This window comes from Pseudopodoces humilis, chromosome 6 (genome assembly GCF_049639895.1).
Source record: "Pseudopodoces humilis isolate 2021_Gansu_Grassland_sample_001 chromosome 6, ASM4963989v1, whole genome shotgun sequence".
Lineage (NCBI taxonomy): Eukaryota > Metazoa > Chordata > Aves > Passeriformes > Paridae > Pseudopodoces > Pseudopodoces humilis.
Window position 1 is genome coordinate 16,644,320 of NC_142205.1, and position 25,300 is coordinate 16,669,619.

At 36.7% G+C, this 25,300-nt stretch overlaps 1 protein-coding gene across 3 annotated transcripts in view; it reads left to right on the plus strand.

Annotated features, from left to right (window-relative positions):
- SLIT2 (slit guidance ligand 2) overlaps positions 1–25,300 on the plus strand; it is a 261,831-nt gene that overhangs the window by 196,144 nt on the left and 40,387 nt on the right. For all 3 annotated transcript variants that reach the window (XM_088056235.1, XM_005517810.3, XM_088056237.1), the window contains exons 16-24: positions 5,082–5,156; positions 9,575–9,718; positions 11,274–11,417; positions 13,034–13,200; positions 13,973–14,105; positions 19,079–19,147; positions 21,173–21,244; positions 21,468–21,539; positions 23,641–23,712. In XM_088056235.1, the coding sequence (XP_087912361.1) occupies positions 5,082–5,156; positions 9,575–9,718; positions 11,274–11,417; positions 13,034–13,200; positions 13,973–14,105; positions 19,079–19,147; positions 21,173–21,244; positions 21,468–21,539; positions 23,641–23,712 (948 nt within the window). The remainder of the gene's footprint in view (positions 1–5,081; positions 5,157–9,574; positions 9,719–11,273; positions 11,418–13,033; positions 13,201–13,972; positions 14,106–19,078; positions 19,148–21,172; positions 21,245–21,467; positions 21,540–23,640; positions 23,713–25,300) is intronic.

Genomic DNA, 25,300 nt, shown 5'->3' on the forward strand with positions numbered 1-25,300 from the left:
GAAAAGGGATTTAAAACAGAAATATTTTTAAAACACGGATGGAAACATTTTTCTGTCTCTAAGCTGGGAGAAGGAGTTTAATTTAGTAATTTTCTGTGCTGGTTTTGGCTGGTAGAGTTAATTTCCTTCACAGTGGATAGTGTGGGCTTATGATTTGGAATTGTGCTGAACTTAGGGTTGATAATATAGAGATGTTTTTGTTATTGCTGAGCAGAACTGACACAGAGCCACAGCCTTTTCTGCTTTTTGTACTGCTGTGCTGGCAAGGAAGTTGAGGGATGCCTGGGAGATTGGGAGGAGACACAGCCAGGACAGGTGACCCAAACTGAACCAAGGGATATTCCACACCATGTGACATCGTGCTCAGTATATAAAGGGAAGGAAGAAGGAGGAAGGGTGGAGCATTTGGAGTGATGGTGTTTGTCTTCTCAAGACACTGTTCCAATTGATAGAGCACTGCTTTCCTGGGGATGGCTGAACCTGCCAGCCCCTGGAGAACAGCAGATTAGTTTCTTGTTTTTCTTTGCTTGTGTGCATGGCTTTTTATTTCCCTATTTAACTGTCTTTATTTCCACCCTTGAGTTTTCCAGCTTTTATCCTTCTGGTTCCCTCCCTGATGCCGATGGTGGAGGAGAGAGCAAGTGGCTGTGTTGAACATGGTGTCTTGCTGGGTTTAAAACACAACATGTTCTAATCACAAATCCAAGAAAAAAAAAATGTATATAGTCCTGTGTGAGGGGAGAAATACATTTTATGTTATCTGATACTTTGAGACAAAATTGTTAAAGATAAAAGCTGATGGGATAGGTAACAGGTTAAAGTGTAGAAGGAGATCATAAAGTCGTGGTTGTATAAATGAAGTTACTGAACCAATAGAAGAGGAATGGTGTTGTTGAAATTATTAAGCATGCATTACTTTGATATTTAGGAGGAATCATGTTTAATTGTCTCTTCTCTGAAGAAATAATAACCTTAATTTAGCATTTTAATTGTTTTTAAATTAATTTATTTACATGTCAAAGATATACTGTCAGGTGTTTTCTTTCTATAATTATGGTTCCTACCAGTTAAATTCAGAAGGAAATAATCAAGCCTCATCTACTCTATATCCTAAACACTCAAATATCAGTCAACAATTTTTTTTTTACTAAATATTTGGTTACAGCACTTCTTTCAGAAAATATCTGGTCTTATTTCACATTGTTAGTGGATTAAAAAATCCACCATTCCCCTAAGAGTTTTACAGGAGCTATTCTATTTCACTTCTGTTAATTTTTTTTTAATGGGAACTTTTACTTTGAGATGGGTTCTATCTCTCTTCAGTTTCCATCATTGCTTCCTTTATATTGTTTGCCATTAAAGTCCTTTTCTTTCCAGCACTCCATCCAAGTAAAATGGTGTTTAACTGTAAAAAAGTCATTATTCAACCTTCTACTTGATAGGTTGTACAGATTGTTCTTCAAGTCATTTGATGTGATAAAAATTTCAACAGTCTTGCAAATATTCTAGAGAGAATAGAGAAATTACTTCTTCATTTTTTTTACTTCTGCTAAAAATCCATCTGCTCTAGCCAAATATGTTCTTTTGGTATTTGCCTCAATGATGCAAGAGTTACAGCTCTTCCTCTTCTTTCCCTCTGTTATTCCTGGTCTTCGATGAACTTTCATTGTTGTTCATCTTGGGACTTCCCAGTCTAGTTCTAGGACCATTCTTTGATTTCCAGTTTGCAATATTTACTGACATGTATGAGAATAGCAGCTAGTTAGCCTTCCTTTTTCTTTTTTTTTTATTTTTTAATCTACAAAATATGATATAAAAACATTCATTAGAGTCAAATTACACTGATGCTTCTTTAGATGATGAGGAGAGCTAGACTAATTTCTGCAGGGTGATGTTTGGAGTTGAAACTCAGCTTGGAAATGAAGATGAAAAGTAAGGAAAAAAGTTGTCCAAAGGCAGGTAACAAAGATGGTGAAGGGCCTTGAGGAGAAGCCGTGTGAGGAGCAGCTGAGGTCCCTTGGTGTGTTCAGCCTGGGGAAGAGGTGCCTGACCTCCCTGCAATTGCAGCTTCCTCGTGACAGGAGAGGAGGGGCAGGCACTGAGCTCTTCTCTGTGGTGACAGTGGGCCGGAACTGGACCCAGTGATCCTTATGGGTCTCTTCCAACTCGGCATATGCTGTGGTTCTCTAAAAAAGTGCCTATTGTGTAAATTGCTACAGTAATAATACCACAGGGAGAAAACCCTGGTTCTGTTTTTTAAGAGAAAATCTGAAAATATTATTATAGTTCAAGACAGATACTTAATTGTAAAAGTTAAAAAAAATTAACTGAATCAAATAACTGCTGTTCTAATTTCCCATTTTGTAACTTGCTCAAAGTCTTCCAGAGAAACATTGAATGAACTATCTAATCTGATCGTGAAGTATTTGATATAAAGTACAAGTCTGTAATTGCACCCCAGAAATAAAATATTTTTCAGGTAGCTTTCTGATATATAGGAAAATTCAGGAAGCATTTCAGAAATCTCTCAGTGTCCCCAGGAGAATAAAAATATGAAATAAAATAAATAAACAATGAAAAATGAAAATTGCTAAGTAAAAAATAATTTCAGTCTTACATGTTGAATTTTTATAATGATTTTACAATAGATGATCACCTAACAAGGTACTTTCAGAAAGTATGAATATCACTGCAAAATATAGGCTTCCAGGAAGGTTCAGCTAATATTCAAAAACATGCAATATCTTAGCCATTGTGTTACTAAAACAGGAAAAAGCATCAAATAATCCAGACAAACCAAATGTGTAGACATCATGATCAAATACTTCTGTTTAGTTTTTGTTTTGAGAATGATATTTCAGAACTTTTCTTGAATCGACCAGATAAAAGTAATTTTAAGATCATTTTCTTGATCTAGTGATTGATGAGTAATAATGATAGTTGCTGTCTTTACCAGTGAAGAGCACTGGTCTCAAAAAATAATATTAGGATCTAGAAGATGGAGATCCCCTCACATCTGTAAACTTTCCAGTCATCTGTAATGATTTTGACTCCATTTCTTGTAGACTAACTTAAAAAACATAAATACAATTTAAATAAAATAAAAATTAACATTCTTAATATGAAATTAAATAGAACTATTTAGCACCTGAAATACAAGATTGAGGCATAAACAGCAAGTAGGTCAAGATAAAAAGATGTGGTTATCATATATATTAAAGATGAAAGAGTGCTATTGGACACTAATGCAAATTTCATTTCAGGATATATGTATAGGAATGTAGAATGTAAATTACAGGAAATTATTATTGTACTGTGCATAGCAATAGTAAAGGATCAGCTGGAATACTGTGTTAAAGACTTCATTTTTCAAGATGAATATAATTGCTAAGAAAAAAACTGAAGGAGAACAAGAATCATAGAAAAGAAGACTGGAAGGGTGAAGGCATTTACGTGAGAAAAACTTGAGGGAGAGACAAAGTAAATTACTTTTAATAGGTAAATTATTGTTTTTGTTGCAAAGAAGAAATTATCTAATTGTTTGCATTTTTCAGGGGGTTAGAAATGTTTGCAGTAGAGCAAGTATTAAAATCAGTTAATGTTTTCATTATCAATTCATTCTAGATTGTATAGCACTTGAAAAGTATTTGAAGATGTCAGCATTTATAGATGGTCAGTTGTTCTGTTGTTGATAGATATGGTACAGAAAAGCTTGTTTAGTGTGAAGAAGCAATTTGTTAATTGAGAATGTGCAAGAATATTTCATATGGTCCCACTAAAAATCACATTAAGTCATTCAGCTGATTTTTAGAGGTGATAGCATCTTCTGAAATTCACATTCCTTGTAGTTTAGTGTGATAAAGTGTTTAGAGTAGTTTAGTGTTTAGTGTGATAAAGTAGATTTAGTGTGAAGTGTTTGGTGTATATCCAAAGAACTTTGGTCTTCTTTCGGTCTGGTTCCATGTTGAAACTGTTGTACAACCATACCTTCAGATTTACAACCTTAATTTCCCTTCTGGCTGTCAATGAGAATGAACAGGAGGGAAAGATGAACAGCAGCTTTCTTTAATTTTCTAGTTTTTTTTTTAAAACTTGTCTTGCAATAAGGCAATTCTGTAAAGTGTTCGGGGTTTAGAATTGGGCTGAATTTCATCTCTCAGTGATTTTGTCAGTCATATCTTCTTCCTATTTAAGATTTCTAAAAAATTGCTGGACAGACTCCCTTAATAATATGGTTCCATTATAGTGTATAAAGGATCTAAGACTCATCATTTCCATTTTCTTTCTAAGAGAGGAAATAGGGAGTACTGGGTCAATGCAGGTATTTTTTGAAATATAGATGGTCCCCTAACCTAACTGCTGTTAAAGGTTCACTATACTGTAAGCTTTGATCCCAGTGCAGGAAAGAGAAGTGCCCAGCTAGTATGTTGCTCATTGCCCACTTCTTACAGTGTTCCAAGTCAGCATTTAATGCAGCCTTAAGCAATATATGTGTGCCAGCTGTAGTAGTATGAAGGTAAATCATGGTTTTTAAACAGGGAAGTGTTTTTAAATTCATGGGAAAACCTCTGCAGTGGGTTTCATTCCCTATTCAAAAGAAGAGTAATTATTTCATGCTTGTAAATAGTGTTCTGTGAGTACCTCCAGATGTCTGGCAGACTCCACCTGATAGCCTTTAAAGAACAGAAGACTAATCTTCAGTGGTTTATATGTCCTTCTTAAAGACTTCTATTTATAAGTTGCCATGGAATCCTCCCTAAGCTACATTTTTGTTTAAAAAATTAAAAACATCATCTTAAATTCCTTTTCAGTTTTAGCTATATAAAATTTTGTGATCAGGTTTTGAAATTGTCTTATGTACTCCTAAGTTTAACCGATGAGATTGTTCATTCATTGGAATGAGAATGTTCATTCACAGGAATTATCAAAATCAGAAATGTTACTATATAAGGAATTGTTCTTCAGCTACCAGTTAAATATCAGTTGTTCAGGGAAACCAGACTGAAAAGTTCACTTAATGTGGAACATTCTGTATCAATCTCTGAATATTTTTTTTCTGAAATTGATGTCATTTCTTTTAGGCGACTAAATAACAACGAATTTTCAGTCCTGGAAGCTACTGGAATCTTTAAGAAACTTCCTCAGCTGCGTAAAATGTAAGTGGAACTTCAATGACCTTGTCTATTCAAATAGTGTATTAGCTCCTTGCTGTGTCTCTCCACCTTTCTTAGTTCTAATCTACAAAAGATTCAGTTTATTCCAATCGAAAATCAAGAATGGGTTTAAATTAATCCCTGAGGTAGGTCAGAGTTGGCAGCTCTCCTGCATGGGGCTTGGCACTGCCAGCAGCCACTTCTCATGGTGTATAGCTCCAGCACCTTCGCAGCAGCATCCAGCCAGCTGGTCTGTTATGCAGCCACAGCAGGGAGCTCACAGTATAAGCTGCTTAGAAAAGATTCCAGTAATCTTTTGTAACTTCCTGTATTACTCTCTAACCAGACAATTTTGCCTCTTTCAGCACATTAAGGACATGCCGTTGATTCTGTGCTTCATTAAACGGTCATTAGGTGAGGGGAATATCAAAATTTAAATGACTGAGAAAAAGTGGTTTGATAGGTCATCCATGTAAGTCCATGCTAACAGTTAATATTCTAAGAGTGGTTTATAATCTTACCAGTTGCAATTGTTGCTGAAAATAAGAGTATGTAAAGCTTTTCTTTAGCTTATGTAAAAGACATATTGTGGTAGATGATTTAGATAGACTTTGTGACTCTGTGCTCAATCATTTCAGGATTAAATCCAAACATAAATAGTAAGTGAAGAAAAATTCAAGTAAAAATAGATTAGTAGTCACCAAGTGACTACCAGTTGTAAAAGACTAGTATTAGTGATCAAAATCTTAAGGGAGAAATAGTATTGCTTCAAATATTGTTAGCCTTAACCAGATACTTGCTACCATGGTCACAATTAGTTATTACAGATTTTTTAGATTAAAATATTTTAAAAACCCCAACAATGTTAGATGAACTTGTTTGTGACTTCTCCACTTGAGTATACCTTATGACTTTGAACTGGGATGCAGTACTTAGAAAAAAGAATGTAGGATGTTTGGCACAACAGTGTTCTGCTGCTATAGAGTAGATATCCTGTTTTATTCAATCTTCAAGAATCTCAGATTAGCACTTTTTACAGCTACAGTTTACTTTGGAAATATCAAGTATCAATATGTGAAGCATCAGTGGACAAGAGAAGGGCTACAGGAGTCATTTATCAGAACTTCCAAAAAGCCTTTGATGTGCTCCACCCCCCAGCATCATTCTCTCTAAACTGGGAAGAGATGGATTTGATGGGTGGACTTAGATAGATAAGAAATTTTCTGAACAGCAGCATCCAGAGGGTAATGGTCAGTGGGCCCTTAAGCATCTGTATTTAATGTCCTCATTGATATATAGTGAAAGTTGTCCCTGCCTACAGCAGAGGAACTAGATAACGTTTAAGGTCCTTTCCAATCCAAGACATTCTGTGTGGCAGGATTCTATGAAATAAATAAAATACTTGATGTATCATACAGAATACATGCAGATGCACACACACACATTTATACATATATGAAATCTTCATGTTTAACAATATTCCTTTTAAGTTGAGGAGGTGTTCAAGACAAAAGGAAAAAAAAAAAAGGATGAATATTAATCAATCTTCTTGTAGCTGTTTGTTGGAACTCCCAAAGGCTTTAAAATCTGGTTAATTGAAAAGGGAAAAGAATGGAAAAAAATAAATGAAGAATTAACTATTTTAATAATACTGCACCATAACTTCCTAATAGTTATCAGTTGTTACAACATTCTTCTTTGATAGAGTAATACAGTGACTGTTAAAGCATCACTGGAAAGAAGTGAAGTACTGATGTTGCAGAGACACCAATATGAGTGAATATATATTTCTGTGAAGCTCCTATTTCTGCTGGAGTTTCAAAATAGTGCAAAGATTTTTCTGCACAGATGACATTGAAAAATGGAGGCCTAAATGTTTCATTGATCTGATGCTTCATCAGTAATAAAGCATGTGTATGCACTGCAACATTGATTAGCTATGCAACATTAATCTTTAAAATATCTGTGTGAAGTGGGTGAAGTAGTATCCATGTTACAGCAAGAACAAAAATGGTTTTAAGAAACGGGGCTTGACATGGAAAAGCCATCTGAGATTAGAAATAACAAGTTTCTTACTTCCAGTCTTCCACAGCACCTTGTAGACTGAACAGCTCCATTGTGAAAATAAATGAAAGTGGTGATTGTGGATGTTGTGTACTTAGACTTTAGCTAAATCTGTGACACCATTTCCCACAGCGTTCTCCTGGATAAACTGGCTGTTCATGGCTTGGACAGACATAATACTTCACTGGATAAAAGAATGGCTGGATGGTTGAACCCAGAGGGTGGTGAATGAACTGAAATCCAGTTGGCAGACAGTCACAAGTGATGTTCCCTAGGGCTCAGTATCAGTTGTGTTTGATGTGTATATTGATGATCTGGAGGAGAGGATTAGCTCACTCTCCACAAGTTTGCAAATGACACCATGTTGGGTGGGAGTGTTGATCTGCTGGAGGGTAAGAAGGCTCTGCAGAGGGATCTGGACTGCCTGGGCCAAGGCCAATGGTATGAGATTCAGCAAGTCCAGGTGCCAGGTCCTGCATTGTCACAACATCCCCATGAAGTGCTCAGACTTGGGGAAGAGTGGCTAGAAAGCTGCCCAATAGAAAAGGACCTGGGGATGCTGGTTGACAGCCAGGTGAACATGAACCAGTGTGTGCCCAGGTGGGAAAGAAGGCAAATGGCACCTGGCCTGTAGCAGCAATAGTGTGGCCAGCCAGACCAGAGCAGTGATTGTCCCTCAGTGCTTCTCTTTGATGAGGCCACATCTTGAGCAGCTTGTTCAGTTTTTGGTTCCTCTCTATCAAAAAGACATTGAGGTGCTGGAGAGAATCCAGAGAAGGGTAACAAAGCTGCTGCTGGAGGGTACGCAGCCCAAATGTGATGAGGAGCAGCTAAGGAAATGGGTTGTTTAGCCTGGAGAAAGGAAAGGTCAGTGGGGGGGGACCTTATCGCTCTTTACACCTATCTGCAAGGAGGTTGTAGTGAGGGGGGGCTTGTCCTTTTCTCGCATGTGACAAGGTGGCAAGTGACAAGATGAGAGGAAATGATACCAAATTGCAGCAGAGGAGGTTCAGTTTGGTTTCTCCATGGAAAGGGCTGCCAAGCAGTGGAACAGGCCACCAGGGAATAACACAGGTGGTGCTGCCATCCCTGGAGAAATTTAAAACACTTCGGGGTACATTTTTGTAATGCACTTTGCAGTACTGGATTAGATGCTTGGAGTTGATATTAAAGGTCCTGTCCAACCTAACTGATGACATGATTGTATCCTTCATCACAGACAAGGTGTAGGTTGTATTTCAGCTAGGCTGGAGAGAGCAGTCAGCGCTGAAGATTAAGCAACAACGTCCTGGGTTATTATCTAACAAATATCTTTCTTGTTTTGAATTATTGAAACACCGTTCTAGAAATTGCATCAAGTAATGTTTGATTTTCTTCCCATCACCATAAATGCCATCAAATAGTCTTTAGCTTTACTTCCATTCACTTTGTCTCAGAGAGTTTTTAAGATCTTTTTTAAATCACTAATGTATTATAACATTGCTTAATGTGTAGCTATGTACTTACGTAATATATGTAAATAATGATATTAAATAAACATAACAAAAGGATACTAATATGAAAAATATTTAAGAAAATGTGTGCTGTTGCATATGTTTGTTTTTGTGTATATATAGTAGAGATTCTGCCCATTTGGGATGTAATTTCTGTATTTCAACTAAAATCATAAACACTAAGTATTTTGGCAATATTTTAGGTCATTTTCCCCACATTTTGATCCACTTTGCAGGCATATTGTAGATACATGAACTATATTGCCTATAAACCCTCCTCTCTAACTAATGTCATAAATTTTTAACTTTTCTTGTACTGTTTATATTCACACATTTCCTTTACATATGTTGCTGTTTATACTGTTTTCTTATATTTATCTATTAAGATAGAATAAATCAGAGAGGTTAGTTGTGCTGTACTCATACAGTATAATTTTATTATTAATTCATCTAAAAATGCTACAAAGGCTGCAGACCTGAAAAAATATAGTTACTGATAAGATTCAAAATTAAGAAAATATGATCTTGTGTGGCAGCAGCATAGATTGGGTAATTGCCATTATTTAAAAAACATCTTCCAAAGATTACTTTAAAAATATTTTCTTCTTTAATTAGAAGACCATTGAATTTTTCTGTACTGGTTTGAAGTTGGATGATGTATTTATATTTTTTGCTTTTACACAACAACTTGGCTATTGCATGAAGATTGTGTTTGATGATTTTGGAGGTCTTTTCCAAACCTAGTGGAAAACTAAGATTCTAAGCCTTGGAATTTATTCAGTCTGCAGCATATAACAGTTAATTTAGGACATCTATAAAAGAAAACCCCCTCAGTTCTTATCTGTTTCTGTTAATATGTAATAGAAACTTGAGCAATAACAAGATTACAGATATAGAAGAAGGAGCATTTGATGGAGCCTCTGGTGTGAATGAACTACTGCTCACAAGCAACCGCTTGGAAAGTGTTCAACACAAAATGTTCAAAGGACTAGAAAGTCTCAAAACACTGTAAGTATATTTATTTGAGTGTTTTTCTTATTCTTTTCTCACAGGTATTTTTGAGAATAATATTTTATTCTCAAATTCTCAAAAAATATTTTTGAGAACTAGCTATGGATTATTCAAAATAATTTTAGTTTTTATTCCTATTTTACTAGAAGCTATATATTATATTAATTTATTAGTTATTAATTATGGGTATAATGAGTCTTCTAAAGGAATGAAGCAGTTGAGAATGGGTAAACATACAACTTCAGAAATGGAAATGGAAATAATCATCAAAGGAACAGAATTTTGCACGGGAATTACACATTTTACATAATGGAGTCTGATTCATTTCAGCTCAACCATTACCGGGAATTTTGCTGGAGGAAGAAATTGTTCTGGTGTGTATTGAAATGTGGGAAATGATTCTCGCCTAAGTAATTTTTTTGTCATTTCATAAGTGAAGGCAAGATTAAAAGCACTATAGCTTGAATTAATTTCATTCTTTCCATGAAGCAGTTTAGTTTTTCCACTCAAAAAAAATGTTTATACCATCTACAGCATCTTGGCCTTCTTTAGCGAGCCTGTCCTTCTAATCTGCAGACCAGAGCCAAGATTAAATGGTCTTTGGGCTTTCAGCTGTCCATAGACGTTAGGTATTTTAAATAAATCATGTCTACAGTTTCTAACCTTGCAGTTAAAGCTGCTAAAATTATTTAAAGCAGCTAGTCCTAGACAAGAGCATGGGGGGAAATTACCATCTTTTGGTGGACAGAGAAGAGAACATCAGACTTCAAAGGTCTTAAGTTTTATAGAAATTTGAGACATTTTAGAATAGCTTAGGTTTCTGAAATTTGTACTTAGAGTCATGCTGAGGAGGAATGCTGATTTCGTTTGAATGAAATGCTTTTGAATGCAGTAGAAGTGGTTTCTAGAATTTGTCCTAAGAAAAATGAAGTAAAAGGGACCTCAAGAGGAGGTAAGCTGGTGCAAGCCTCTGCTCTATGTAAATAGCAATTCTGGAGTCATCAGCCTTGGGCACATGAAGAGAGGGCTGCTGTGTTTCTCTGATTTGGGGAATTTCAATCAGTTTAATTTCTTGTCAATTGAAAATTCATAATTACTACTTCTGATTTTGAAAGAAAAAGAAAAAAACCCAGACGCTTAGGGGAAACTGGAGCAGATTGCCCAAAGAGGTTGTGGGGTCTCATCTGGAGGTACTCAGAAGCCACCTGGACACAATCCTGAGTAACTCTGTAGAGAAAAGCTCTAGGAAACCCTGTTTGAGCAGGGTTGGACCAGATGACCTCCAGTGGTCCTTTCTAAACTTACCCCTTCTGTGATTCTGTGGAATGCTCTGTGAAACCTACCCACCCACCTGCTTTTGTCCTCCAGCCTGCTCCACACACACTGCTCCCAGTCTCTTCAGTGAGGTGTCAGGCAGCACAGGGGTCACTGCACTGATGGTCCCTTCACTGGCAGCAGCCCCTTTGGAATCGTAACTCTTGGCCCTCACTCCAGCAGCCACTTCAGCCCTGGTCCCTACCTAAGCCGAAAAATGCTGATCCTTCTTTCTCAGGATGCTGAGGAGCAACAGGGTGAGCTGTGTGGGAAATGACAGCTTCACAGGGCTGAGCTCTGTCCGCCTGCTCTCGCTGTATGACAACCAGATCACCACCGTGGCACCCGGCTCCTTCGACACGCTGCATTCGCTCTCTACTCTGTAAGTCGCCTTCATCTTTTATCTCCACCATATTTAAATCTCTGACCTTTGGGAGGTATTTGCCTTAATACTTAGATGTGTAATTTCACAGCACTTAGTAAAGTTCAGGGATACAAGGATTTCATAGAGGCAGTTTTGAGAAATTTTGTTTTCTGGACCATCTTGGGCACATGAAGAGTATGTTGTCATGGTGCCTTTTGATACAGCATTAGACTGGTTTCCAGAAGTGTCTGAGAATGCAGGAAAGACATCCTGCTCACTCCCCTTGTGGAAGCCCACTGATATAAACCAGGGTGGAAAGCCATATTTAGGATAGGCAGCACATAATCACAGCTGGTTAGATTACCATGTTGTCTGTCCTTCTGCCCTGTGCCACCCAATTACTAGCTTAAATTTCCTTGGCCTCCTGAGAATCTTAATTCATAGGTGTTTTATATGGAAGCTTCAGTCTCATTTTCTGTTAAAAGAGGTGTTATGAATGCACTCAAGAGAGTGATATGGTAAAAAAAATTTTATTAATTACAGCAAGCAAGCAATAAGCAAAAATCAGCGCTGGGCATCAGGGGAGTCTCTGCTCCATCGGCTGCCGCGCTTCCGATTTCCGTGTCTTCCCTTTTAAGTGGTCCGACTTCCGGGTTACGTGTCCTTTCTCGGGTGTCTCTGCACATGTGCCTCCGGTCACTGGTGGTCACTTTTTGCCTTCTGGTGGTCGTAGGATGAAGATCAGGAGTCTTCCTCTTTTGACCTTTCCTCACTGTTCTCCTTTTAAGGCTTATCTGAGTGGCTTAACTTTCTGGAATTCAAGAGAGCTTGCAAGGCTGTTCTTATAATTATACAGGCGTCAGCAGCAGCCTTCAACCTCATCCCTATTACACAAAGCATAGTTTTGCAAAGCATCGTATCTTACATGTTTAGGCGAACAAAAGGGTTTCTATTTACCACAGAGGCATCCTTTTTTAATTTGAATGTGATGTAATTTAAGGGAAGTGAAAAAATTAAGCAAAGCTGCCACTCAGTTTTACTGAAGAAGTGCTGGTTGTAGGTAGCATCATTCAGGAAAATACTTAATCCCCCTGTTACATGAAAAGTGACACTTTGCACCCAGTTACTAATTTTGCATATTAAGGATGTCATGTTTATAAATAATGGAATTGCCAATATGTTTGTGCTGAAATAAGGAGATGCCAAAAGTACTGAGGCGGTTAGAAGTAAATTCATTTTTGTAACTGGCATGTAATCAGCTTAGCTGTCACTTCAGATAGGAAACTTATTCTCTGGAGCAAATAAAAGATGGAAATCATGAGATGATAAATTAGTGGAATACATGTTGTCAGGTTAAAGCTACTAATGTAAAGTAATCAGCCTCCATCTCTATATAAAATTATTGCATTATTGGTACAGAGTGGCTTGACATGAAGTCAGGTCTTTGACAGTTTTAAATTATTTCTAAACAAGTTGTATCAAGCTTCACCACGCAGAGCCTAAATTATACCTTTCACCTATGGGTTACACACAGTATTATTTGAGAAACAGCGTTTAAGGTACACTTTTTTGAAAATAGAAATAGAGCATGAGAGGATGGTGTCATCTGAGATAAACTTTCCTGTGGTTCTCAGAAACCTCTTGGCCAATCCCTTCAACTGCAACTGCCATCTTGCCTGGCTTGGAGACTGGCTAAGGAAGAAACGCATTGTGACAGGGAACCCTCGCTGCCAAAAACCTTACTTCCTCAAAGAGATTCCTATCCAGGATGTGGCCATTCAGGATTTTACATGTGATGATGGTAAGGAAATTAATATTGAACCCTTCATAATTTCAACTTTCACATATATATTCTGCATGGCTCCCACAGATCCCAGAGTTTTGCACTTTAAAGGCCTTCATGCTCAGTTTCTGTGTCAGTTTAAAAATTTTCCACCCATTTCTGGATGATCAGCAAGCACGGGCTGTTGTATATGTGCCTTCAAAAGTTTTTCTTGCCTATCTTCAGTACTGTAATTAATAATTTAGAAATAGCATAAAAAAATTGATCAAATGTTATAGTACAGATGAGAGTATTTTCAAACACTGATGCTTGAATCAAGCACACTTTCAGGTTACTTGATCAAATAACATGATACGTTACAGCTTGTGGCTTCATTAACTCTTAATTAAAAGAAATGCTACTATCTTGCATCTCTCACACATACCTCCATTTACTGCATTATTGGTTTTTAAATTTTCAAAGCTGTATCTTTTTTCTAAAGAGATTTTTTATTACTTCTTTAAGTTTATTGTCTTTCATTTCAGGATTTATTCTTTTTTTACTGATTTTTTTTCCATATAATGGAACTCTTACCTAGTAAAACAGGATTGTACTAAGTAAAGCATCACCTGAAATGTAAATTCTTGGAGTAATGGTTTACATAGATGATGTAATTTTATCCCTATCTTGAGATACTATAATGCAGAGATATCACATTGGCTTGAAGAAAGTCTAGGTGGGCTATTATTGCTAATACTGAAGAGACATTTATTAGTAGCAATCTTAGCGTCTGGGTTTTTTTATTAACCAGGAAATGATGACAATAGCTGCTCTCCCCTGGCCCGCTGCCCTGCAGAATGTACTTGTCTGGACACAGTCGTTCGCTGCAGCAACAAAGGTCTAAAAGCTTTGCCTAAAGGCATCCCAAAAGATGTGACTGAACTGTAAGTGGCATGCTTTTTTTTCCCTTTTATGAAAATTAATGTCAGATTTTTTTATTGTCAGAGTCAAGAATAAGGGGAAAAGAAAATGAAGAATTGAATTTAGTAGATGAGTTGGAATTTGTTAATCCACTGCTTTATAAAGAATTTCACATTATCTTGAGGAAATGGAGGTTAAGTTTGAACTAGCAATGCTTTGTAAGTCCAAAACCACTCTTAAGGACTATCTGCTACTGAAAAGCTTTAAAAATATATGTATATAAAATTGTAATCACTCTCAGATTTTATATCCCCCAGCACTGAACTGTTGTATAATGGCATGGATATCATGTTACAGTGGGTTAATTTAAAAGCAGCAGTGAATCTGATTAATCTCTGGTCACTGGTTAGAAAGGAATGAATTTCTATTACATGAAGAACCAAAAGGAAAGCAATAATATAAATATGTTTTCATAATGAACACGTTTTTTACGCCTCTAAATCAATACTTTTTACCCGTAAATCAAGCACCTTAATCCTCTAAATCAATGGCCTTCATCTGTGTTGAGTTAAAAACCCGGACAATGGCTTTCTGGTACTAAGGGAGTGAACTAGGAAAGCTGCTCTCCTGGATTTGTTGCATGTTAATAAGAGGGTCTTGTGAGTAAAGTAGCACCTGGTGTCTGTCTTGGCCACAGTGGTCATAAAGCAGTCGAGTTTAAAATCTCTACTGACAGGAGGAAAAGTGCCAGCAAAACTTCAACTCTGGATATGAGAGCAGACTTCAGGCTGCTCACAGAACTAGTAAGACCTCCATGGGAAATGCTTTGGAAGGTACTTAGGTGCATCAGTGCTGATCACTTTTTAAGTACCACCTGTTAAGAGCTAAAGAGCAAGATATTCAAAAATGTCAGAAGCCAAGCAGGTGAGGCAGAAGGCCAGCTCTGCTAGGCAGGTGTCTTCTGGAACTAAGGCAAAAATGAAAAGTGTACATCCAGTGGAAACAAGGTTGAGTGACATGGGAAGAATATAGAGGTGCTGCTCATCACTGTAGGAAGAAAATTAGCCCAATTAGAGCTGAGGCTGGCCAGTACTGCTGGGGAAAATAGAAAGAGATTTTAAATTTTCTTAATAGCAAAATGCAGCCCAGAGATAACACTGGTCCATTTTTCAATGAATATGGTCATCTCACAAACAGGGACATAGACAAAGCAGGGATGTTTAATGCTTCTTCACTTCGATACCAGTGGTCAGCTCTGAGGGTCCCAATGCCCTGAGCTGGAGGGCCATGACTGTGAGAATTATTAACTTCCAGCTAACCCCAGACTTGCTCCTGATGGCTTTCTCTAAGTCTATGAGGCCTGATAAAATTCATCCAAAAATACCCAAAGAGATGGCTGATGCCATTCCAAGGCCTCTCTCAATGATTCCTGTCCATTCTTGGTAATCTGGAGAGGTCCCAGTCAACAGGAACCTGGAAAATGTCCCATTTTTGAGGAGGACAAGAGGGTTGACCCTGGTAACTACCTGGAAACCAGTCACTTTCACTTCAGTGTGAAGTAAAATCATGGCGAAAGAATGGTTCTTTTTCAGAGGGTGATCAGACACTGAAACAGGCTCCCCAGGGAAGTGGTTACTTACCAAGCACCGAGAGGTGTTTGGGCAATGCTCTCAGGCACATGGTGTTACTCTAGGGGCTGTCCTGAGCAGGGCCAGGAGTTGGATTCCATCCTGGGGTGCATTGGGAATGATCCTCCTTCACTGTTCAACCCTCGTGAGGCCTCTTCTGGAGTATTGTGTTCAATTCTGGTCTCAACAGTTCAAGAAAGACAAGGAGTTACTGGAGAGGGTCCAGTGGAGGCAAAAAAAGGTGACTAGGGGCTGAGAATCTCTCCTGTGAGGAGGGACTGTGAGAGCTGGGCCTGGTTAATCTGCACAGGACTGAGAGGGGATCCCGTCAATACATACAAATATCTCAAAGGCTGGTGTCAGCAGGATGGTGCCAGACTCTTTTCCATGGTGCCCAGCAACAGGACAAGGACTAATGGCAATAAGCTAAGCCACAAGAAGCTGCACCTCAACATGAGGAAGAATTTCTTTACATTGAGAGTAGCAGAGCACTGGAAAAGGCTGCCCAGGGAGGTTGTGGGGTCTTCTTCTCTGCAGACTTTCAAAACCCACCTGGATGTGTTCCTGTGTGAACTGTTCTAGGTAACCCTGCCTTGGCAGGGGGGTTGGACTTGATGATCTCCAGAGGTCATTTGCAATCCTAATGATTGTGTGATCCTTCCGACTCAGGATATTCAATGATGCAGAGATTTTGATAGTTTTGTGATATTGCAAAAATACAGGATTTAATAGAATGTCTTCTTTTTCACATAGTCAGTTTTATAAAATCTGGGCTGTTTTATGAATCTATTGAAACATTTTTTCTATGAGAAAAATCATTAAGATTGCATTTTATGAAAGACAATATTTGAATATTCAGTTGGACAGCAACCTAGATACAAATAATGATCTTGCAACCTCATGTATTATTTGAAGATATTAACTGAATAAACTACTCGTAAGATTTTATGAGAAAATTTTTATGCATTATGAAAGGGAAAATATGAAACTAAAAATTGAGATATTTGTTTTGATTCTTGATCAGATAGGTCACAATATTGAAAGAAATAAAAATTTTTTACAGGAAAAAAATGTAGGTTTGTTTAACATTTTGAAAATATTTAATAATGTTTCATAATGGCTGGTCATCATGGTGATGTTTTTTTCCAGAAAACATCATAACTACGTTTTGTAAGTAACTAAAATTTTTACTGTTTTATGGTTTGACATTATATAGATGATTCTGAGATGTCCACCATTAGCTGGTGCATCTAAAAGTTTTTAGCCATTGATAAATTGAAATTATTAAGACTTCAAATTAGCACACAGGTACATAAAACCTAGGTTTTGAGTTGTGTGGTGAGTTAGGTTTTTTTCCTCAAAGAGAAGATGACTTTCTTGAATACAGTCTGGTATAAATACAATTTGTCAATATAAGGTCATCAATGCAATATAAAACAAAGCAGCTAAAGAGAGCTTCTTTTGGAATTGCAAATGGAACCCCATGACTGAAAATTTATTTGTGTACAATTTTATATTCTTTAGTGTCTAAGCATGCAATTTAGCATATTTTTCAAAAGAATAATGGACGTGGCTCCTCTTAACAGTTGCATACTGATTGATTCTTCTTGCTTATTAGCATGCATGGCTCTTCTAAAATGTACACTTCATATGTTTTATAAAATATCTTAATAGTTACTTCATTTGAGCAAGGAGGATATTTTATCAGACAAGTGGGTACTTGTAGTACTTCAGTTCTAATGAAGCTTAATAGAATAACCTAATGTATCTGTTGATAAAAGAATTTCCTCAGAATACTTCTTCAAAAATTTTAAAAGTTTTTGGTTTTTTGTTTTTTTGGTTTTTATAATAATGAATTACATGAGCCCATGCTCTATTCACCACCATTAACATAGTGTAAGTATAAAGCGTGTTGAGACACATTTTGGATTTGGCAAGCGGCACTGCCAAATAAAAGTCATAGTCCAAATTAAAAGTCATAGTCCAAATTAATTAAATTAATTAAATTAATTATATAATATTATAATATTATAATATATATATTATATATATTATATATATATTATATATATATATAATATTATAATATTAAATAAATTAATTAAAAAGTCATAGTCCAAATTAAAAAAACACTAAGAAAGATAGCCTTTTGCTTAGCTGTAGGTAGGTTTTTTGTGAAGTTTAACTGTTTCAGCTCATCCATTTAGTCAAGACTAGATGCTACAGCTTACATAAAGACATTAATCTCAAAATAAGACTAAAAATGTCTCTATCAAAGACTGCTCTTAGCTCAAGCATGTTGCAAGTGTTTGGATGGCAAAAATATCTTCTTTGTGTAGGAATAATGAGGGTGTAGTTTCCACTTGGGTTCCAGGAAACATAAGTAATACCACCATGAGCAAAGTCCTTTTCCCCCGCTGAGAAATAAAGACCTTTAATCTTCTTGCCACTATCTGCTTCATTTCAAACCATCAGGTAAATTCAGCACTTCTTATAATCTCTAAGCTACTTGCCCTGGTTACATGAAGAACCCCTCCACTTGTACTTTGTTATGTCTGGCTGCACACTGGAAGCTTTTTAGGCAAGGCTTGTTACCTTTGTCTGCCTGTAACGCCGGTGCCGGTACAGTTTGATAGCTCTGTACGCATTAACTCTGGGGATGAGAAGATCTCTTGCTGAGAATTATGAGCATGGAAGAAGAGCGAGCAATGTAATACAGGAGCTGTGAACCTACTGAAAGGGGGAAAAAAAAATCTAACTTTTCTAGTGAAGGGTAATTGATTACTGTCTTCAGTCACTAGCATACTTCACAGGAATAGGATTGTAGCATGGTATACTGATGTATCATGAAATTTACAGGGATAAATTAAGGAAGGTGACCTGAAACACAGGCATGACAAATTAATTTCCTGTTGGAGCTAAAACCAGACCTCAGTGTTTGTAGTGTAAAGGACTACATCTGCAATGCCAGAGTCTGTTTCTTTTTATGAAAGCTAAAAATCCACACTTAATGTGATTTGTGGAAGTCAGATTTACCTTTCCTCTGTAGGTGTGTGGGAAATGGAGATGATAAAGGTCTGATTTTGCAAAGTCATTATGAAATAATAGAAACTATAATGCAAGAGATGTTTTTTATTGTGTTACTTCATAATATGCATTATATATAATACAGTAGCATTTGGATCTTGGGCTACAAATCCTCAGTTGTATCTCTAAAAACCAAAATTTGTAAGCAAGTTTTCTTATAAAATGGAATAGTGTGTAGTCATTTGCTATTAACTTTACTGTTGCATTCTGAGAACAGTGGATGAAGATGCTCCTATTTTAATGAAATACATAATGCTTTTTGTTTTATTTTTCTGGTTTAGTTATTTGGATGGAAATCAGTTTACCCTTGTTCCGAAAGAGCTTTCCAACTACAAGCATTTGACACTCATGTAAGTAGTTTTAAAGCAACGTTCTCTACTGGAATTGAAAGCAGAAAAAAATACCTTACTCTAGTAGTAGTAGTAGTAGTAGTAGTAGTAGTAGTAGCAGTAGCAGTAGTAGCAGTAGTAGTAGTAGTACTACCTGAACTTTTTTCTAAGAAAAAGCCTGAAAAATGTATCATATCTTTCAGCAAATACCCAACCATATTTTATAACTGAGGTTATTTTATTCTGTTTATCACATCTTACATATAATATGCTCGGTCACATTTTATGAGCATGAGTATTTTATTTCAGTGATTACATCACAAAATAACAACATAAAAATCATAGTTGACCTCAAAAGAGACGTAAGATCTTAAGAAGTCAGGGTAATTTTTTCTCCCACAGTATACGATTTTCATGACCCAAGGAGAAAGCTTGTCTAAAATGCCTTGCTGCCAACTCTACTGCTGACTCACTATGTGATTTCAGGGAAATCTAAAATTTATTACCTCTACCTCATGGATTGTTTGAATATGATTTCTGTACCTTCTAAGTGTACAGTGAGAAAAACAGGAAGACTGTGAATGTAAATGCCTGTAATTCCAGCTGTAATTTCCATGGTCTTTGTTAGGACTATAAAAATTTATACCAGCTGAGGCTGAACTGTGTTACATTCTGAAAGCAGTTTGTGGTTTCATTATAATCAGAATGAAAAGTGGAGGGGAGTAACAGAATCCCTTAAATTTCATTTTTCACGGGGTTTAGAGCAATTCAAAAACAAGAACATAATTTCCTTTATTTACCTCATGTTAGACAAAGGAAGTCATAGTGAAATTTTTCTTTAAAACCCATACTTTCAAAACATTTTGTATTTTTCAAGTAATATCAGGAAAAAAATCCCTTGCAATATTTTTAAGTCTATCCTGTGTACAACTTGTAGGAAATCTTTGTGAATAGTTTAGGGAAGTTATGAATAAATGAATAGTAAATAGAATGCAAATGAGTATTGACAGTCACATTTTATGAGACTTGCAGGACACATTATTTTAAACTCTTCTGTACATTTACTCATACTGCTGTTGTGTAGTTGAGAATGTTCCTCAGCTGAGTTTAGAAGAAGAAACCACTGCACATAGTCCTGTCATCAAAGAATTATATACAAGTCTCCTGAGTTCCACATTAACAAAGAAAGGCGTTTATTTTCATCTTTTTCTTTCTCTTTTGCATTTATTTCTCTGTTATACTTGTTTAATATGTTTATTATGAGTCAGTCATCTTACATGCTTTCATGAAAATTTCAAGTGGGTAAATATGTATATTGAATAGCTATTCAGTACTGCTCACAAGTTAATATATGATGATTCCCTCAGAAACAAAGGCAACATTTCACCACAAAACACATAAAACAATACTGAAATAGTCAAATAATGAAAATATAAATAATAAAACTAATAGTAAAGCACAATATGAAAATAAAGAACAGACAGTATTCACATTTAATGCAGCATCTTTGAAGGAACCAGTACACCACTACATCTTCCTTATTATCTTTCTGATTTTATTCATTAGAATTTTGAACAAAGAAGACATTAATGCTTTTTCTGTAAATCTAAGTTCTTTATAATAATATCTCTGGGCTTTGATGTCTTCATCATGTCAGTGTTAAGTAGGGTATTAAATGATATTTACTTAGGTGTCATTAGGGACATGACTGGAATAACTTCCACTTTAAATCATTACTTTCATTTTTGTGCTTGAGTTTATGAAGAATTTCATTATTAACATGGTAGCATGATGAACGTTGCTATTGTATTAGAATGCATTGCACTGCTTTTTCATCTGTATTGAAATGAGAGTGCTTTTTATTGATCAAGCTAAACACTTGCTGGGCTTGTATATGGCATGTGAAAATATAAACAGGTGCTGCTTTAAATAGTTATATCAATGATAATACTACTACTAATGAAAATGTGTCTGTCAGTTTAACTTGCAGTGTTTTGGGACTGGGGCAGTCATTTTAAGGTCTGAATTTCTGAATTTATTTTTTAGAGATTTAAGTAACAACAGAATCAGCACTCTTTCTAATCAGAGCTTCAGCAACATGACTCAGCTGCTCACCTTGTAAGTTTAAACATGTAACAGTGACTCTTTGGAAGCATTACAATGGGTTTTTTTGTCTTGGAGAGAAAGGGCATTTAGTTGATATTAAAACTTGCTTGGTTTGGAGGCTGTAAAATAACTTGTTTCCTAACTAGCTATGTGTGCAAAAACTGATTTTGGCCATGCTCTGCATAGTTTACTGAATAACTGCTACATTTGCTGACAGCATTTTATATATTTTCAGAATTCTTAGTTACAACCGCCTAAGATGTATTCCTGCACGGACTTTTGATGGGTTGAAATCACTAAGGTTGCTGTAAGTATTATTTTTCAATCATTGCTATTTTCCATAATTTTTATCTGTGTACAGAAGACAGCAGAACCATAGGAAGTTAGCAGATTTTAAACCCTATCAAATATTTCAGAAATTATAATTATGCAGCCTTAAAAATCTAAGATGTGCACTTTTTACTTTTCTGATTTTCAATGTCACCTGTATTTATTTTTTTTTTTTGTGCTATGTTTTTACTTGTTATAAGCATTTAAGCAAAAATGCCATATGCATGAATTCCTTCAGTATATATCAGGAGAGTTTGCAGTTGAATTTTGAATATTTTTATTCCAACAGTAAATTTCTTTGTGTTGTTTTATTTAATGTGGGAGTATTTCCAAAGCCATCATGACTAAGTATTGAAAACCAATAACTTTACTTTTTGCTTGCAAGAAAACTTTCCATTTTACCACTAGGAAAGACATGGTTGACAGGGCAAAAAAATGGACAAAGGAAAATAAAGAATAGTCAGTCTCATTTACAGCTTCAGTTTGTCATTAAGAAAAAACCTGCAAATATTCCTTTTCAAAAGTCCATATCAGAACGTGTAATTTTTGCCTCCATGTGGGTGATTTATAACCATTTAGGTACTTGGTTGGAATAAATACCTAAAGCAAGGCATTATTTAAGTGTGCTTTCATAAATTCAGTTATTCAATATAAATAAGATTTCAATAAGAATTTCAAGAGCTATATTTGTATATGTGTTAGATATTTATGTAACTGAATGAATGTATAGAAAAGGAGAAATACTTTTCACAGAATCACAGAATGAGCTGAATTGAAAGGGACCCAGAAGGATCATTGGGTCCAGCTCCTGCACAGTATCATCCCCAAGAGTCACACCATGTGCCTGAGAGCATTGTCCAAATGCTTCTTGAGCTCTGTCAGATGTGGTGCTGTGACCACCGCTCTGGGGAGCCCAACCTTTCTCTGAGGGAGGAACCTTTTCTTAATGATCTGTCTACACCTCCCCTAACTCAGCTTCAGTCCATTCCCTTGGGTCCTGTCACTGTTCACCACAGAGCAGAGATCAATACCTGCCCCTCAGGAGGAAGTTACAGACTGCAATGAGGTCTCCCCTCAGCTTCCTCTCCTCCAGGCTGAACAGACCAAGTGACCTCAGCCCCTCGTCATATGGCTTCTTCTCAAGGCCCTTCACCACTGCCATTAGTCTTCTTTGCACACTCTGTAATAGCTTCTTATCTTATATTGTGGCACCCAAAACTGAATATTCAAGGTGAGGCTGCCCCAGCTCAGGGCAGAGCAGGACAATCCCATCCCTTGCCTGGCTGGCCATGCTGGACCTGGTGCACCCCAGGACACACTCAGCCATCCTGGCTGCCAGGGCACTGCTGGCTCATGTGCAACTTGTCATGGACCAGGACCCCCAGGTGCCTTTCCTGGCACTGCTTTCCAGCACCTCATTCCCCATTCTGAACCTACATGCAGGACTGTCTCATCCCAGATGCAGAATGCAGTACCTGCTCTTGTTGAACTTCATATGGTTGGTGAAACCAGTACATTTTCTACAAAAGAAATATCACTATTCCCAGTAGTGATGCTTAATGAAGTTTTTCATCTTCTACTTCTACCATCAAATTCAGACAAAAATGTTAATAATTATATTAACAGTCAATGTCTGTATGTTCTATGAATCCATGAAAGATTAAAAAGAGCATATGAACATAATTAATGCAAATTTCAGGGAGCTGTTGGAAAAATCAGAAACTCTTCTGCTATCTGCTATCTCTAAATATAATAATATTTAATATCTCTATCCAGTCATTTCAGTCATTACTTTGCATAACTGTGCCTACTTTTATCAACTTTTATTTTTCAATTTTAAAATAATCACAGTATTTATATTTCTTATGAAAATTCAGGATGCAAAAAGTCAAATGATAAGTAGGCTGCCAGTTAGATCTTACCAAAAAAATGAAACCACAAACAGTTGGAAACACTGAGAAACTGGAAGAAAAAAAAAATTTGAAAAGCTGAAAACTGTTGAAAGAAGATGAAAATTGCCAAGTTAACCTGATGATTTTTTTATGCATTGATATTATTATGCTTCTTTTCTCTTTAAGGTCTTTACATGGCAATGATATTTCTGTTGTTCCTGAAGGAGCCTTTAATGATCTTTCAGCATTATCACACCTGTGAGTATTCTGCTGGTGTACTGTATATTTTATTTGTCATGCTTAGCAAGTGTCATACAGCCAAACAAAGACATAATGCAGAGAAGATCTCTGGAAGAAACTTTTGCTTGTGTAGAGGCTGGGCATTGGCCAGAGAGCTGGCAACAGCTCAGCAGAAAAATCCTGGTCCTGATGCTTGGGCTGCAAGCTGAACTTGTTTGCCCCGTGCCCTTACGGCAATGAAGGCTGAGCACACTCTGGGCTAAATTTGAAAGTGAGCAGCCAGGGGATTGAGGATACTGATTGCTCCTTTCTGCTTGGCCCTCCTAGGGCCACATCTGGAATATGTGTCCAGTTTCTCCAGTACAAAGCAGATGTTTATGAACTACAGCAAACCCAGCACAAGGGCAGGCAAGGTTGGGAGGTGGCTAGATTGTATGAGCTGAAAGGAGAAGCTACAGGAACTGGACTTATCCAGCCCAGAGAAAGGGATGCCAAGGAGAGACCGAAAAGTCTTCAAGGCTCTAAGGATTATGGCAGTGATGGAGACTCAGAGGTGCACAGTGAAGAATCAGAGCAAAGCATCAAAACCTTCTCTGCTACAAGAGAAATGTGATTGAATGTAATGAGAAATTCTTCACTGTGACAATGATTCAGCCAGGTTGCCCAAAGAAGCAGAAGAATCTCTGTCCCTTGACATTTTCAGAACTCACTTGGATACACCCTGAGCAACCATGACTGCCAAGGTAGCCCTGTTCTGTGCAGGAGGTGAGAATAGATGAAAATTATTCTATGATTCTGTGTCACTATCTTGTTGACACTAAACACATCACATCTGATTTCCAAACATAATTTGAGGCAATAGTTTTCCAGTTTTTAATTTTCATTTGGAACCTAAATTAGAACAAGCTACCTTCTGCAAAACTCATGTTTATGAATTGTTAAAAATTTGAGTGTGTTGACAGTGCCTTTAGATATATCTGGGGTTTTAAGTTTCTGAACATCAGCAGTGGTTGAAAACTTAATTATCTGTTTCTCATTCAATATTGGACATTTACATTTAGCCCTCAGAAATTTCATACCAATTAAGCTTTCAGTCATTGATAATTCATTGAAATGCTACTATTAAATTAATTTATCTGCATGAAATACCAGTAAAACTTGGATAATTTGATTGTTGCTGGTACTTTTTTCTTAATGGATACCAGTTATCATTGTTAATATTCTGATTTTAGCAGAATAACTGTGTTAGTTCAGGCTGACATACACTTTTGGAAATACAGAATGGACAAATTCTAGGTGTTTCTCCTTGCCTGGGAAGTTCCCTTGTCACTAGGTCTCCTTTTTTTTTACTGCTCTGACTGAACAAATATGTATATTTTCTTGAGTACAGCTTGGATGTATTAAAAAGTTAATATGACAGGGCTTTCTGCTTAGTGGGGCAGAAAAGAGTTTTTCAGCTCTGGTAGCTCCTACTGCCTTTGCTTGCCAAAGACTTTCTTGTATCTTTAGAAGACCCACTGATTCAAAGCTGTGGGAAGTATTGACACATCAGGAGAAGGAGGCTGTTCTAATACACCCATTTGATAGTGTTTGCACATTTTGAGAT